At 44.2% G+C, this 13,046-nt stretch overlaps 1 protein-coding gene across 1 annotated transcript in view; it reads right to left on the bottom strand.

Annotated features, from left to right (window-relative positions):
* Positions 1-13,046, bottom strand: part of BBS7 (Bardet-Biedl syndrome 7) — a 426,240-nt gene that overhangs the window by 240,769 nt on the left and 172,425 nt on the right. Inside the window, exon 8 of the mRNA XM_069242537.1 lies at positions 7,706-7,836. Coding sequence (XP_069098638.1) covers positions 7,706-7,836 — 131 coding nt within the window. The remainder of the gene's footprint in view (positions 1-7,705; positions 7,837-13,046) is intronic.

Below are 13,046 nucleotides of genomic sequence, written 5' to 3'. Positions count from 1 at the left end.
GGTTTAACAATCAGAGATGCATGACTGAGCAGGGCCTGTGCACAAGGGATGAAGTGTGCTTTGTAAACATTGTTATATTCACAGAATTTTTTGGTGAAACGTTTTGTATTGTATTGGGGAGGGAGGGAGAGAGAGAAAAAAAAAAAAAAAGAATTGCACGGATGGAGGGATGTTTAACAAACTCCAAACCACTAGTTGTTGTATGACCTAGGTAAAAACCTAATGAAGATCTGAGCCATGCATTTCAAGTGGTACTTCAAATCATAAATTAATCCATCTGTTCTATGAGTATTGAAGTGACAACTTCTCTAAAACACTGATAAGAGAGAAACACAAATTAGGAAGACAAACAAAAGGGGACTGGACTCCCAAAACATTATTTCATTATGTAATTGTCTTTAATTAGTTTCAGTTTTTGTTAAATTTCAGTGAAAGGTTTGCACAGAAACCCGAAATGATTCGAAATAACTCAGCACGTAAACTCAGTTACTCCAGTATTGGAACTTTCATAGATTCACATGCTTGAATCATTCCCTGTCGTCGAGATGGGAGTCCATGGTGCAATACAAAAAGCCATGCTCAATTGCATATAAAGCTGTAGAGGCACTAGGCCTCTTAATTTAGTAAGATATCATAGTCATTTTGTAAAAGAGGACCAAACTTAAAAGACAACCAATCAGCTCTCACCACCTTTTAGAACCCTCCTGTGAGGAGCTGATTTCCCTCAGATTTTCCACCGTACGTTGTGCTAAGGAGTGTCCTTTGAGCTCTGCTCAGTTTTTCACTCAGAAATCATTTGTGAAGAGATTTGTATATTTTTCCTCTTCAGAACTTATTCAAAGTGGGTTAACCTGGCTACCATGCCAGAGACCCCTAAGAAAGGGCTTTTTAGAGCCTGTGCTACCTGTATGAGGAAAAGGCTGCATGTGGATGACCAGCACAAGGACTGTATATATTGTCTCCATCCTAACCACAAACCTAGAGACTGTAAGGTATGTAGAACCTTTTCTACCAAGACACTTAAAGACCGAGAAGGTTGTCTTCTCATCTGGCTACAAAAACTGAAATCCAGAGACAATCCAGTTTCTGATGAGGACAGTGCCTTCTCTTCTGTTTCTGTGGTAAAAACAGCTGTAAAAAGACAAGCTGAAGTTTCTTCAGAGAAAAGACCCAGAAAAGCTTTTTAAAAATCTGCTGAGGTGTCCTCAAAAATGAAGCCTAAAGCTTCAGACTTAAAGTCTAAAAAAAAGCCTGTCTCTGAGCAGTCAACACCACCATTCAAGGTAAAACATAGCATCAGGAAACCAATTTCTGCGCCGTCAACAGGATCATCGTTGACGATAGCGCTGTCGACGGCTCATACCTTTACAACGACTTCCACCGTCGCCACACTGTGTCTATGGCATCAACGAGCTCTTGGTCAACGAGGATACCGTTGACGCTTCCATCGGCGATGCAACTATCAGTGACGACCCCGCCGAAGACAGCCTCGCCGACGCTCCTTCCACGGACGACGGCCTCGTCGGTGCTGCTTCCACTGACGACGGTTTGGTCGACGGAGCAACAACCATTGATGCTTCCGTCGACACCACCACAGTCGGCGACACATCTCTTGTCGACGATGAAGACCACGGCAAAAGTGCAGAGATCATGTTCCTTGCCTCTGTTCTCATCATCGGACCAGGCTGCACACAGAAGGACGAAGAAGTATCATCTGACGCCCTCAGTAACGTCTCCTACCAAGGTTGCCAGCCTTTCACCTCACATCTACTAGATGACGATGACTCGGATGAGGAGGGTATTTTTGGAGTGGCCAGCAGCCCTTCCCAGTTAAGGGTTAAATGCCACAGGAATATTCAGATGCCGATGCTTCATACTATATACAAAGCTATTTTGAGCAGCCGGGGCTGGTAGGTTTCCCCTGGGCTTGTTTCAGACTTACAAGCAATGTTGGCGGACTATCAGGAACGTTTTCTGGCAAAGCCTTTAACTGATACTTCTGCCTCAGCCAACAACTACCCACTTGCAGCAGCCGCATCATTCATCTCTGCCAAGACTACAGCATTCTGTCCTTTCCACACCAATGTATCAAGTCTCCTCCGATGACAATGCGGAGGAAGGTGAAATACAAACTGGGAATGATGAGTGGGACGATTACATCATACCAGCGCCTGCTTCTCCTACAGCACCTCTGGCAGAGTCCCCACCTGAAGACCTAGGTGGCTTCCATAACCTACTTGAGCGTGCAGCCACTCGGTTTGATCTGCTGATGCCCGCAACTCAACATGATTGCTTCCTCTACGACTTTAAAGAACCCCACAGAAAGATGGTCAGAGCGATACCCATAATATACCATGTTTGGAGCCAGGGCTTGAAGATAATGCAGAATCCGGCAACGGTCCCTGCAGTGCTGCCAAGCCTGGGCAAAAAATATAAACCCACGGAGGATGCTCTGGCTTGCCTCTCAGGCCACCCGAAGCAGGACTCCGTAATTTCACAAACCGCCCAACGTCGCTCCAGAAACCCCTCTACACCGTTGACATCACCGCCCGACAAAGAGGGGAGATGCTTAGATAACATCGGCAAGCATTTCTCCTCAATGTCCGCTATTGTAGTAAGGGCGGCAGATATGATCGACAGCTCTGGTCAGACATGTCTCAATCCCTGGAAGGGCTTTCAGAGGGTACTAAAACAGAGGCCAACGATCTTCAGCAAAGATCATTGATTGTGCACTTGATATAACAGCAATGGGCTTCAGATTACTCACTGGGTCAGCTGTGTGGAGGCGTCAAGGTTGGCTCAAAGCCACCAACTTTCGTCCCGAAGTGCAAACAAAGATTCTGGATCTTCCATAAGATGGGGAAGCGCTGTTTGGAAAGCACGTCAACGACGCTCTTCAAACTATTAAATCGGATACGGAGACGGCAGGATCATTAGGCACTCTGCAATACAGGCAAGTGCCCTTTAGTGGTGCTAGGGGCAGAGGTCAACCTTCCTTTCGCGGAGGATACCAACATTATAAGTACCCATTCTACTCCTCCATGTTCCACACTTCTAGGCCACAATAGCAGCCGAGGCAACCGCCTCCTACAGCCTATACTAGGCCCTACCACAAGAACAAATCGGGCGACAATCTAAGGAGTCCGCACGTAGGCAATGACTGCCTAACCCCACTTACTCTGCACTCTTCCCCTATACTTTTTCACAAAACCTTTAACAATCATATCCAACGCTGGCGACAAATATCGAAAGACAAATGGGTGCTGGATGTAATCCAATTCGGACATCTGTTGGAATTCATCCAGATACCTCCATCAATGGCTCCATCCCAGGCCCAACAAAAACATCTTAGTCTCCTCTGCTTGGAGGTAATGAATATGCTAAAAAAAGGGGCTATAGAGTCCGTTCCTTATTCCCAGAGAGGGAAGGGTTTCTACTCCAGCTTCTTTCTCATCCAAAAGAAAATCTTGCTTATGGAGGCCAATCCTGGATTTACTGGAGCTGAACAAGTACCTCAAGAAACAAACATTTCGGATGGTCACCCTGCAAGACGTCCTCCAGCTTCTAAACAGAGCAGACTACATGGCTTCTCTAGACCTTCAGGACGCATACTTCACACTTCAATTCATCCACTACACAGAAAGTACCGGAGGTTTGTGGTCAATGGCAAACACTTCCAGTTCAAGGTCCTCCCCTTTGGGCTACTTTCAGCACCACAAATCTTCATGAAATGTCTGGCGCAAGTGGCAGCCTACCTAAGGAGAACAAACACCAGGTTTTTCCCTTATCTCGACGACTGGCTAGTGAAAGCTTCAGATCTCCAGTCAGCAAAAAATTCAGTCAAGGCGACTCTGTGCCTTTTCAAGGACTTGGGCCTCACGCTCAACAAAGGAAAATCATTCCTTCAGCCGTCCACTCGGTTAGCCTTCCTAGGGGCTATTTTAGACATGCAACAGGCCAAAGCCTATCCAGCGCTGGGCAGGCAAACAAGATTAATATCACTAGCAAAGTGCTTCCAAAGAAAAAGGTGTCTTTCAGTTCGGCAATACAAGTCCTTACTAGGCATGATGTCATCATGTATAAGTCTCATTCCATTCGGTCGGCTGCGCCCGTGTCCAATTCAGGAGGAGCTGGACAAACAATAGACGCAAGCGCAAGGATCCTTCGAGGACACGCTCCTCATTACACCACACATGGTCCACTCCCTGGATTGGTGGACAATTCCTGAGAACATTTCAAAAGGTCTCAGCTTCTTGCCACGGATTACTCCAATGAATGTAACTATGGACGCGTCACTCAAAGGATGGGGTGCATGTATGCAAGACCTTCGGGTGAGTGGCAAGTGGCCCCCTTCTCACCATCTTTTCCACATAAACCTTCTCGAGCTGAGAGCGGTCTATTATTCCTTGCAAGCCTTCCGTCCGAGGATATGAGGGTTAGCAGTTCTTGTCAGAACAGACAATACCACCACAATGCACTACCTAAACAACCAAGGAGGAACACGTTCCCACCTACTCTCTCGAGAAGTGCAACCCATCTGGAAATGGTGCATTCCCCACTCAATCCACACAACAGCAGAACACGTCCCAGGCTTATAAAATACCTTTGCGGATTCGTTAAGCAGGTTGGCAACATCCTCCCACGAGTGGACATTAGACCAGAGGACACTAGATCGAATCTTCAACCAGTGGGGGAAGCACAATCTGGAGCGATTTGCATCCTCCCAGAAAGCCAAATGCCAACATTATGCAAGTTGGCATCACCAACAGGGATCATGGGGGGATGCATTTTCGATTGCATGGTCAGGGATCTATGCGTATGCTTTTCCTCCGATCCCTCTCCTCGCAAGGGTGATCAGGAAGATGAAGTCAGAACCTTGCCAGATGATCCTAATAGCTCCAGCGTGGCAGCGTCAACCGTGGTACACGGAGTTACTTCTCCTGTCTGCTTGTCCACCCATCAGAACCACACCAATTCCAGAGCTGCTTACCATCAACCGGGGACAAGTGAGGCACCCGGATCCCATGTCTCAGAGTTTGCGCGCATGGCTCCTGAATTCGGCCATTTAGATCTGCCAACTGAGTGCAGGGAAGTGCTATTGAGAGCACGTGCAGCTAGCACCAAAAAATCTTACCACCTGAAGTGGAAACGATTTTGTTTGTGGTGTGAAACCCAAAAGGTGCACCCTCTGTCCTTCGCAACAGAGGAGATGTTGCCATACTTCTTACAGCTGGCACGTTTCGGACTTGCCTATTTGTCAATTAGGGTCCATTTGGCAGCTATCTCCAGATACAGGAGAGTACCAGGCAAACCGTTCTTATGCTCTCTGAGATTAGTCAAGCAATTCTTGAAGGGTCTCTTCAGATCCTTTCCTCCAGTGAAGCCTCCACCTCCGGCATGGCAACTTAACATCGTCCTTGGCCAGCTTCTGAAGGAGCCTTTCGAGCCTATTCACAGGGCGGACATCAAGTACCTCACTTGGAAGGTGGCTCTCCTTCTCGCCCTTACTTAGGCACACAGAGTTAGTGAAATTTAAGCTTTCACTATACAAGAACCTTTCTTACAGTTCAAACAAGATAGAGTAATTCTACGCACCAATCCCAAATTCATTCCTAAAATGCCTTCAGAATTCCATATCAACGAACCGGTGGTGCTAAAATCTTTTTTCCCAAGCCCGCAAACTGCTGCAGAAAGGACCCTGCATTCACTCGACCTTAAGAGGTGCATAAAATTCTATCTGGACAGAACAAAGTCGTTCCAACAGTCCAATCAGTTGTTTGTAGCTTTCAGTGCTGCTAGGAAAGGTCACTCTGTGACAAAACAGACTATATACCGATGGATTAAAGATGCAATCATCTTCTGCCATCAGAATGCAGTAGACCATTGCAAAAAAGTGTGAGAGCGCATCCTACCAGAGCTATATCTGCGTCCTGTGCGCTATTTGCGGGTGTGTCAATTAAGGACATCTGTCGCGCTGCAACATGGAGGATAATTCACACCTTCAGGCAACATTACTTTTTGGACACGGAGCCACTTCGGGATGCAGCCGGTGGGCAAGAGGTCCTTCCAAACATGTTTCAATGAAGATGAGCCAAACAATTCTTTCCCTCCATCCGCTTGTTTTGTGTTATCTCACATTTTCTTTCAAAGTAATGCTGCAGATCGTAAAATAAGTGTATGTACATATTGTCATGCCAGTTTGCATTTCAGAGTGTTATCTTACTATCTAAATGTTGAAAATGTGTTATTCACTGCTTACTATTCTGGTTCAAGCATGTGAATCTATGAAAGTTCCAATACTGGAGTAAGGAGCAAGTTACTTACCTGTAACTGTAGTTCTCCAGCACTGGAAGCTTTCATAGATTCACATCCGAACCACCCGCCTCCCCTGAGGAGCTCACCTTAATCTTCCTCAGTGCTAGCTGTATTTTTGCATTTGTGCTTGGAAAATCTGAGGGAAATCAGCTCCTCACAGGAGGGTTCTAGAGTTTGGTGTGAGCTGACTGGCTGTCTTTTAGGTTTGGTTCTTTTTTACAAAACAACTATGATATGTTATCAAATTAAGAGGCCAAGGGCCAGATGTAGGAAAAATCAAATATGACTTGCAATTTGCGAGTCTGTGCGACTCGCAAATTGCAAGTCGCAATTTGACATGCAGAAAGGTGTCTCAGACACCTTCTGCAACTCGCAATGGGGTCGCAAAGACCCACCTCATAAATATTTATGAGGTGGGTCGCAGTTTGCGACCCCATTGCGAGTATAGGCACTCGCTAACATGGAGGCCTGCTGACGTCAGCAGGCCTCCATGTTAGCGACCTGCCTTTTAAATAAAGGTTTTTTTTTTTTTTTTTTAAGTGCAGCCCGTTTTCCTCACAGGAAAACGAGCTGCATTTCAAAAAATTCTGAAACCTTTAGTTTCGGAATTTTCAGGGCAGGGAGTGGTCCCTTGGACCACTCCCTGCCCTGAAAAAATAATATGGGGTCCATTCACAAAGGGGAAGGGGTCCCATGGGGACCCCTTCCCGTTTGCGAATGGGTTACCATCCACTTCAAGTGGATGGTAACTGCGACTCCATTTGTGACCGCATACGCGGTCGCAAATGGAATTGCATACCATTGCGAATCGCAAATAGGAAGGGAACACCCCTTCCTATTTGCGATTCGGAAATGCATTTTGCGAGTCGGTCCTGACTCGCAAAATGCATTTCTGCATAGGAATCACGCATTTGCGAGTCGCAAACGGCAAATTGTGCCGTTTGCGACTCGCAAAGTGCTTCCTACATCTGGCCCCTAGTTCCTCTCCAGCTTTATATGCAACTGAGCACTGCTTTTTGTATTGCACTGAGGACTCCCATCTCGACAACGGGGAATGATTCAAGCATGTGAATCTATGAAAATTTCCAATACTGGAGAACTACAGTTACAGGTAAGTAACTTGTTCCATCAGGAAGCAACTTGTAAAACACCACAGCTAGTATTTTGAAGCAGATGCACAGAGCACTCGTTGGGTACAGCCAAAATAAAATCTATTAAAGAGTTGCTTCCATGCATGATGGAGGCTGAATTACTTAGGGAGCCGTTTTAACACAGAAATACCTTTCTTGTACAGGATAAAGATGACAGTATAGGAGACAGCATGATACATTTACCACCTTCAAATTCAGCAGCCATTAAAAAGATACAAGAGAGGTTTGATTTTTCTTACCTGCTCATACCGAAGAACGGGTTCACCTGCAGAGTCCAAGGCATAGACCTCCACCATCCCGTCATCACGGCCCAACAATAAATCTTTGACGCCGTCTCCCAGAATATCAAAGCTATCAATACACAAAATGCCTGGAATCAGGACAGAAATACATCATGAAAAATAGATTAGCTTTCAACTACACAAAACGCGCGTGGATGAAATGTGAATCCCCAATAGAAGAATCTTCATGAGGCTTGGTGGTTGTGGGTATTTACAACTTACATTATACTGCCCCAATAATCATATTTACACATGCTAGTGAGAGTCATACTAGCCAGCGAATGCATCAAAGTAGTAAGGTTCCCTACAGATGAGCAGCCTGCATTTTAAATTCCTAATGCAACCATGACCTCAAAATCAAATTTCATTGGGCAGACTTAAGGTGTATACATGCTACTGACAGCAGTTTCCTGATGTTATTAAAAAGGACTTAACAGTAATCAGTTTACATCTTTTCTAATTGTTGGAGGTTTGGTCTTGTAGTTATGGGACATAATGAGCAATGTTAATTTATTTTGAAATTGTTTAGTTTAAAGCACGTCAGTTCAAATGATTTCATTTTTGTGTTAGTATATTTCAATTTTTTTTTTTTTTTCAAATACAACAAAAACGTAATCATTCTATTGCCAGTGGCTACAGTTATGTACATATATATACAGTTAATACAATGAACATTACTTACTTGTAACAGTATTTCTCTTAAGCACTTTCTGGCCTCCACTTCTGTGAAATTGCATTCTGCAGGAACTCACAGGTGTGGATTTTTCTGAGACTTAAGCACTACGCTACAAATTGCAGCGAGCTTGTGCAGAAAATCAAATTAATGTGCTAGTATTGAAAATACGCGATTATTCAGATTACAGGGTAACTCAGCCACCACAACTTTTCTTTTCTGTGGTCGACAGGCACCATTTCACAATGTGTTTCAAGCCAGGACATAGAGAAGATATATTATGTGCTAAAAAGATCACTATGCGTTCTTGATATGATTGCCTACTATAGGTTTTCAAACAAGGTTGGGTATGATCAGCATTGTAAAAACAAAGCCGCATGCGTCTGCAGCGCAGGGTTGCATCGAACAGTACTCTGGTCCATTTTGACATTTTTTAATGATCTGACCATTTAGTAGAAAAACTACGAGGTAACTACTGGAGAAAGAAAGCAAGGCGCCAATCCAGCCAATACAATTAGTCATAGGAGCGGTCTAAAATAGAGGATAGTGCCACTTCATTCACATTGCAGCATAAGGGAAATTAAAATTAGCTTTTTATTCTCAAAAAAGACTAAATGGAATGGAATCTCAATGTCCAAGTATACTTCCGGGCATACCATCTTATGTTGCTTAAGCTGCCACGTACCTTGGAGGAACAATGTGCATACCTGCATACAAACCGGAATGGAAGGATACCTTTTTCAGCGCTCTCCTTGCATCCAATTTCTTGTGAAAGCATGAATGAGACATACTGGTGCGGGCTTAAAGAAGTGGCACCGTTTTGATACCTGGCTACTGATAGTTCTCCTGATTCCAAGATATGCACGTGACTGTGTTTCTGCAAATCTCTGGTGATCAAGTGAAATAGGGACAAAGATGCCTAGATGTATGCATTTTTTATACGGTTAGCTGTACCCCTGCACAAGAAATGAACAAATGAGTCTTTCGTCTATGCCTAGGTACTGATGCTGAAAAATGATGCTGGTCTTGCGGTCACTCATGTCTAGACATTCAACAAATACAGGTGGAAAATAACAAGCATTTGCAATGCAATCGGTCTCGCATTTGCTCCAGTTAGAGCTATTGGCGTTGTAAATTCTGAACTGGATTTTTCTGGCCACATAAAATGAAAATTAAAAGTAAAATTTTAGTTGACAAAAGCAAACCAATTCAAAGTGCCATGGCTGCCATGAGCGTAAAGGAGAGACACTTAAGGAAAAAGAAGTTTGCTCACAGTCAAACGTATCGGCAATCATGCATCTATCCATGTAACAGGGTCAGTCTGCACGGCGGTAACAAAACCTCCCCAAGGAGGGACAAACGTAAAGCATTTACCAAGAGGAAAACAGAAAGGAGCAGAGAGAAGTGGACAGAGACACAGAAAGAGAAGGCTAACTATAGGGGGAGAGGAAAAGAGCAACAAAAGAGACACACTGGGAAAAATGGTGAGGTGCAGCACAGAAAGAAAAGTAACTGTTTAAGCAGGGAAAGGGGTGGACAAAGGCTGGAGGGGTGATCCAGAAGGGAAAGGTGTGGGAGAAAAAGATGGGAAACTATTGGTAGTGGAAATTCAGTATGAGAGAGGAGAATGATAGAGACAATGCAGGCGAGTCAGAGTGGTGGGGAGGCTAAGAAAACAGAGTTGGTTCAGTCCAGGGTCTCCAAAGCAGGTACTCCACCTACCCTGGATCTAAAAACATGTTACAAGTCTCTGCTTGATACATAACATTCAGCAATTCTCCAAAATGTAAGTACAATGAGAGAGGTCTGTAACATGCAGTGTCTGCCCACATGTAACAAATCACCTGTCTGCCTACACTATGCACAAGGTAAAACATCAGTCGCTTATAGATGCCAATCCAAAGCACTCAGTTAGCACAGTGCACTATCTTCTCCTAGTGTGCCTGTCTGACAAAGCCCATGGTGCAACCTGTGCACTGCCTCCTTCAGTCAAATATATCTGCAGCTAACAGCTCTGTGCACACAGTGCAGTGTCTCCTCCTTGTGCACTGCCTCCTTCGTTCCTTTTTTCCTGCCAATAATAACATAGTGCAGTGTTTCTTTCCTGTGTGCCTGTCCACATACATTAATATGGTGTAAGCTGTGCAGCCTATGCTGCTTTTCATTGCACCTGTCCACGTTAAGGCCATGGTGCAAACACTACACTGCCTCCTCCAGTTTATGTATGTCTGTCTGTACTAAGCACACAATATAAGCAGTGAAGAGCTTGTGGTCAGTGCTTTTACCCCTTTGTGTCTTCCTAGTGTGTACTGTCTCTGTCTGCCTACACTAAGCACCATACAATAGTCCAGTGGTTCTGCCTGTGATGTGGCATCCCACACTAAACACACTGTACAAAGAGGCAGCGTTTCCCCTTGTGCTGTCTTGCATCACTAACCACTAGACAGACAGAGCACTATTTACAACCTGCTTGACTACACTAAGCACATGAAACATATGCAGTGTTTACTGCTATAGCTGGCCAATCAAATGTGTATGACTTAATGAAACATACAAAAAGCACAATATTTACAGACTTGCAACTCTAAAAGACACACAAAAGGAAAACTGAAAAGTAAAACAGTTGGCATAAGCAAGCCGACTCAAAGTGCCACAGCCGTCATGAGCGTGTTCGCGAAGGAAACACACAAAAGGAAAAAAGATAGATCGCAGTCAAACATAGACAAATGTGCAATTATCCATGTACAGGGTTGGTCCCCAAGGCGGTAACAAAACTGCCCCAAGGAGGGCCAAATGTAAAGCATTTACCAACGATAAAGAAATGTTGGTTAAAAGCCCACATAGGTACCAAGATGTCAGAAAAGCAGCACATGCGCGCTGCTATCCTCAACCTAATAATTGCGGTAAACGTATTAATAAATTGCCTCAACTGGTTCTTCAGGCACAGGACAAAAGGGTTACTAGGTCTCAATGTCATCGTTTGGGTCAATTTATCTCTCATATCCTGGAGCATTTCTTACTGCAAACCCCAAAACTGATCATCAAGTACACCATCTTAGCACTTGACCTTCAGAGTAGTGAGGTAGCGCAGTCCAAGGCCTACTCAGGGGGGTACTGTGGGCTAAAGAATGCAAACTCAACAACAAACAGAATCATGTTTGATAAGATCAATGTCCAACCAATTATCACAGAGTAAAAAAATACATTTTTTAATTCTTATTATGCAGCCAAACACTGGGCAGAAAGGAACAATGGTTCTAATAGCTAAATTGGTATTCACAAGGATGTGACATTTAATGCTCTACAGTGGCAATGTGCTCTACAGTGGCAATGTAATGGCAAGGAGTCCTGCTGATTTGCTTTGAGAAAGTGGCCTGTCCATATATCCTCTGGGCCAGTTCTGACTGGCTTCAGGAATATTAAATTTCAAGGTGTTAAGTCAAAGGAAGCTTTATATTCAGTTCTAAGGTGGATTTACCGTGTAATTGCTGATCTTGATGATTTGGCAGGGGCGCGGCTGCCAATTTCTATTTCCTCTTCTGGTGCATGCCTCACCCCATTCTCAGTGACGAATGCGCTGGAACTGAGAGCTCATATAAAGTAGCACACTTGTTCATCCTAAACAAACTAGGAGGTCCTTACCTTGCGTCGAAGAGGAAAGGCTTCATGGGAAGGTGAAACCAGAGTCTGAATGGGGACTACAGTTGTTTCCGGGGCTGCATACTACAGGATCCCTGGGTTGCAACAGTAATGGAGCATAACTGTCACTGGTGTTGTAAAGGTGATGTCGCTTGGTTCTAACTCGAGTCATTTACACTTCTTCCATGTGGCTAGGCTTTGATCTCCTACAGGCAGCTACGTTCTGCAGGGGTAGCTCCAGTACTCCTTCCACACAGTAAGGGCAGGTTCCTTTTCTTGTAGCAGGTCCTTAGAGTTTTACTAATCTAGCCGGGGAACTCACTGTCAATGACACAAATTCTAGACCACAAACAAAAAGTTACTTTGGTAACCATATTTGTGGTGCAGATTCCTCTCCTCATGAATGGCTGCAGTGGTCACAATGGATACAGAAAAGTTGAAATAGCTCACGAGCCAACAGCGGGAGCTACAGCTACAACTCAATGCTGGTACCTCCTTGATGTGAAGTCAGGGAGCCGTTTATGGCTCCACCACAGTGGTCTGTTATCTTCTGCAAAGACAAGCTCTTAGAAACACAGCGTATAAAACTAACGTGGAACCTTACTAAATACGGCATACTGCACACTGCTCAGAGTGGGAAGACAAATGGGTTGGTAAGGAATCTGTAAGTAGTTAGAATATCCATCAGAAACACAAGTACCAACGTAAGCAACTAATCTTTTGATGGACATGTCTACTTGCAGACTCCTCACTTCGTGAATCAATACCAGAACAAAATAAACTCCAGGAGAAACACAGGAAACACCTGTGATATGTATTATATATATATATATATATGCACATAAATATATATATATATATATATATATATATATATGCAAGGAAATCTTGTAATAACAAGAAGGGTCAGGACACTTCCAGTATGATTAAAGCTTTTTACTCTTTACAAGAAAATTCCTCCCAACGCGTTTCAGCCGTAGCCTTGTT

Source organism: Pleurodeles waltl, chromosome 1_2 (assembly GCF_031143425.1).
Source record: "Pleurodeles waltl isolate 20211129_DDA chromosome 1_2, aPleWal1.hap1.20221129, whole genome shotgun sequence".
NCBI lineage: Eukaryota > Metazoa > Chordata > Amphibia > Caudata > Salamandridae > Pleurodeles > Pleurodeles waltl.
The sequence above is the reverse complement of the archived record's forward strand: the minus strand, read 5'-3'. Positions and strand labels throughout refer to the sequence as shown.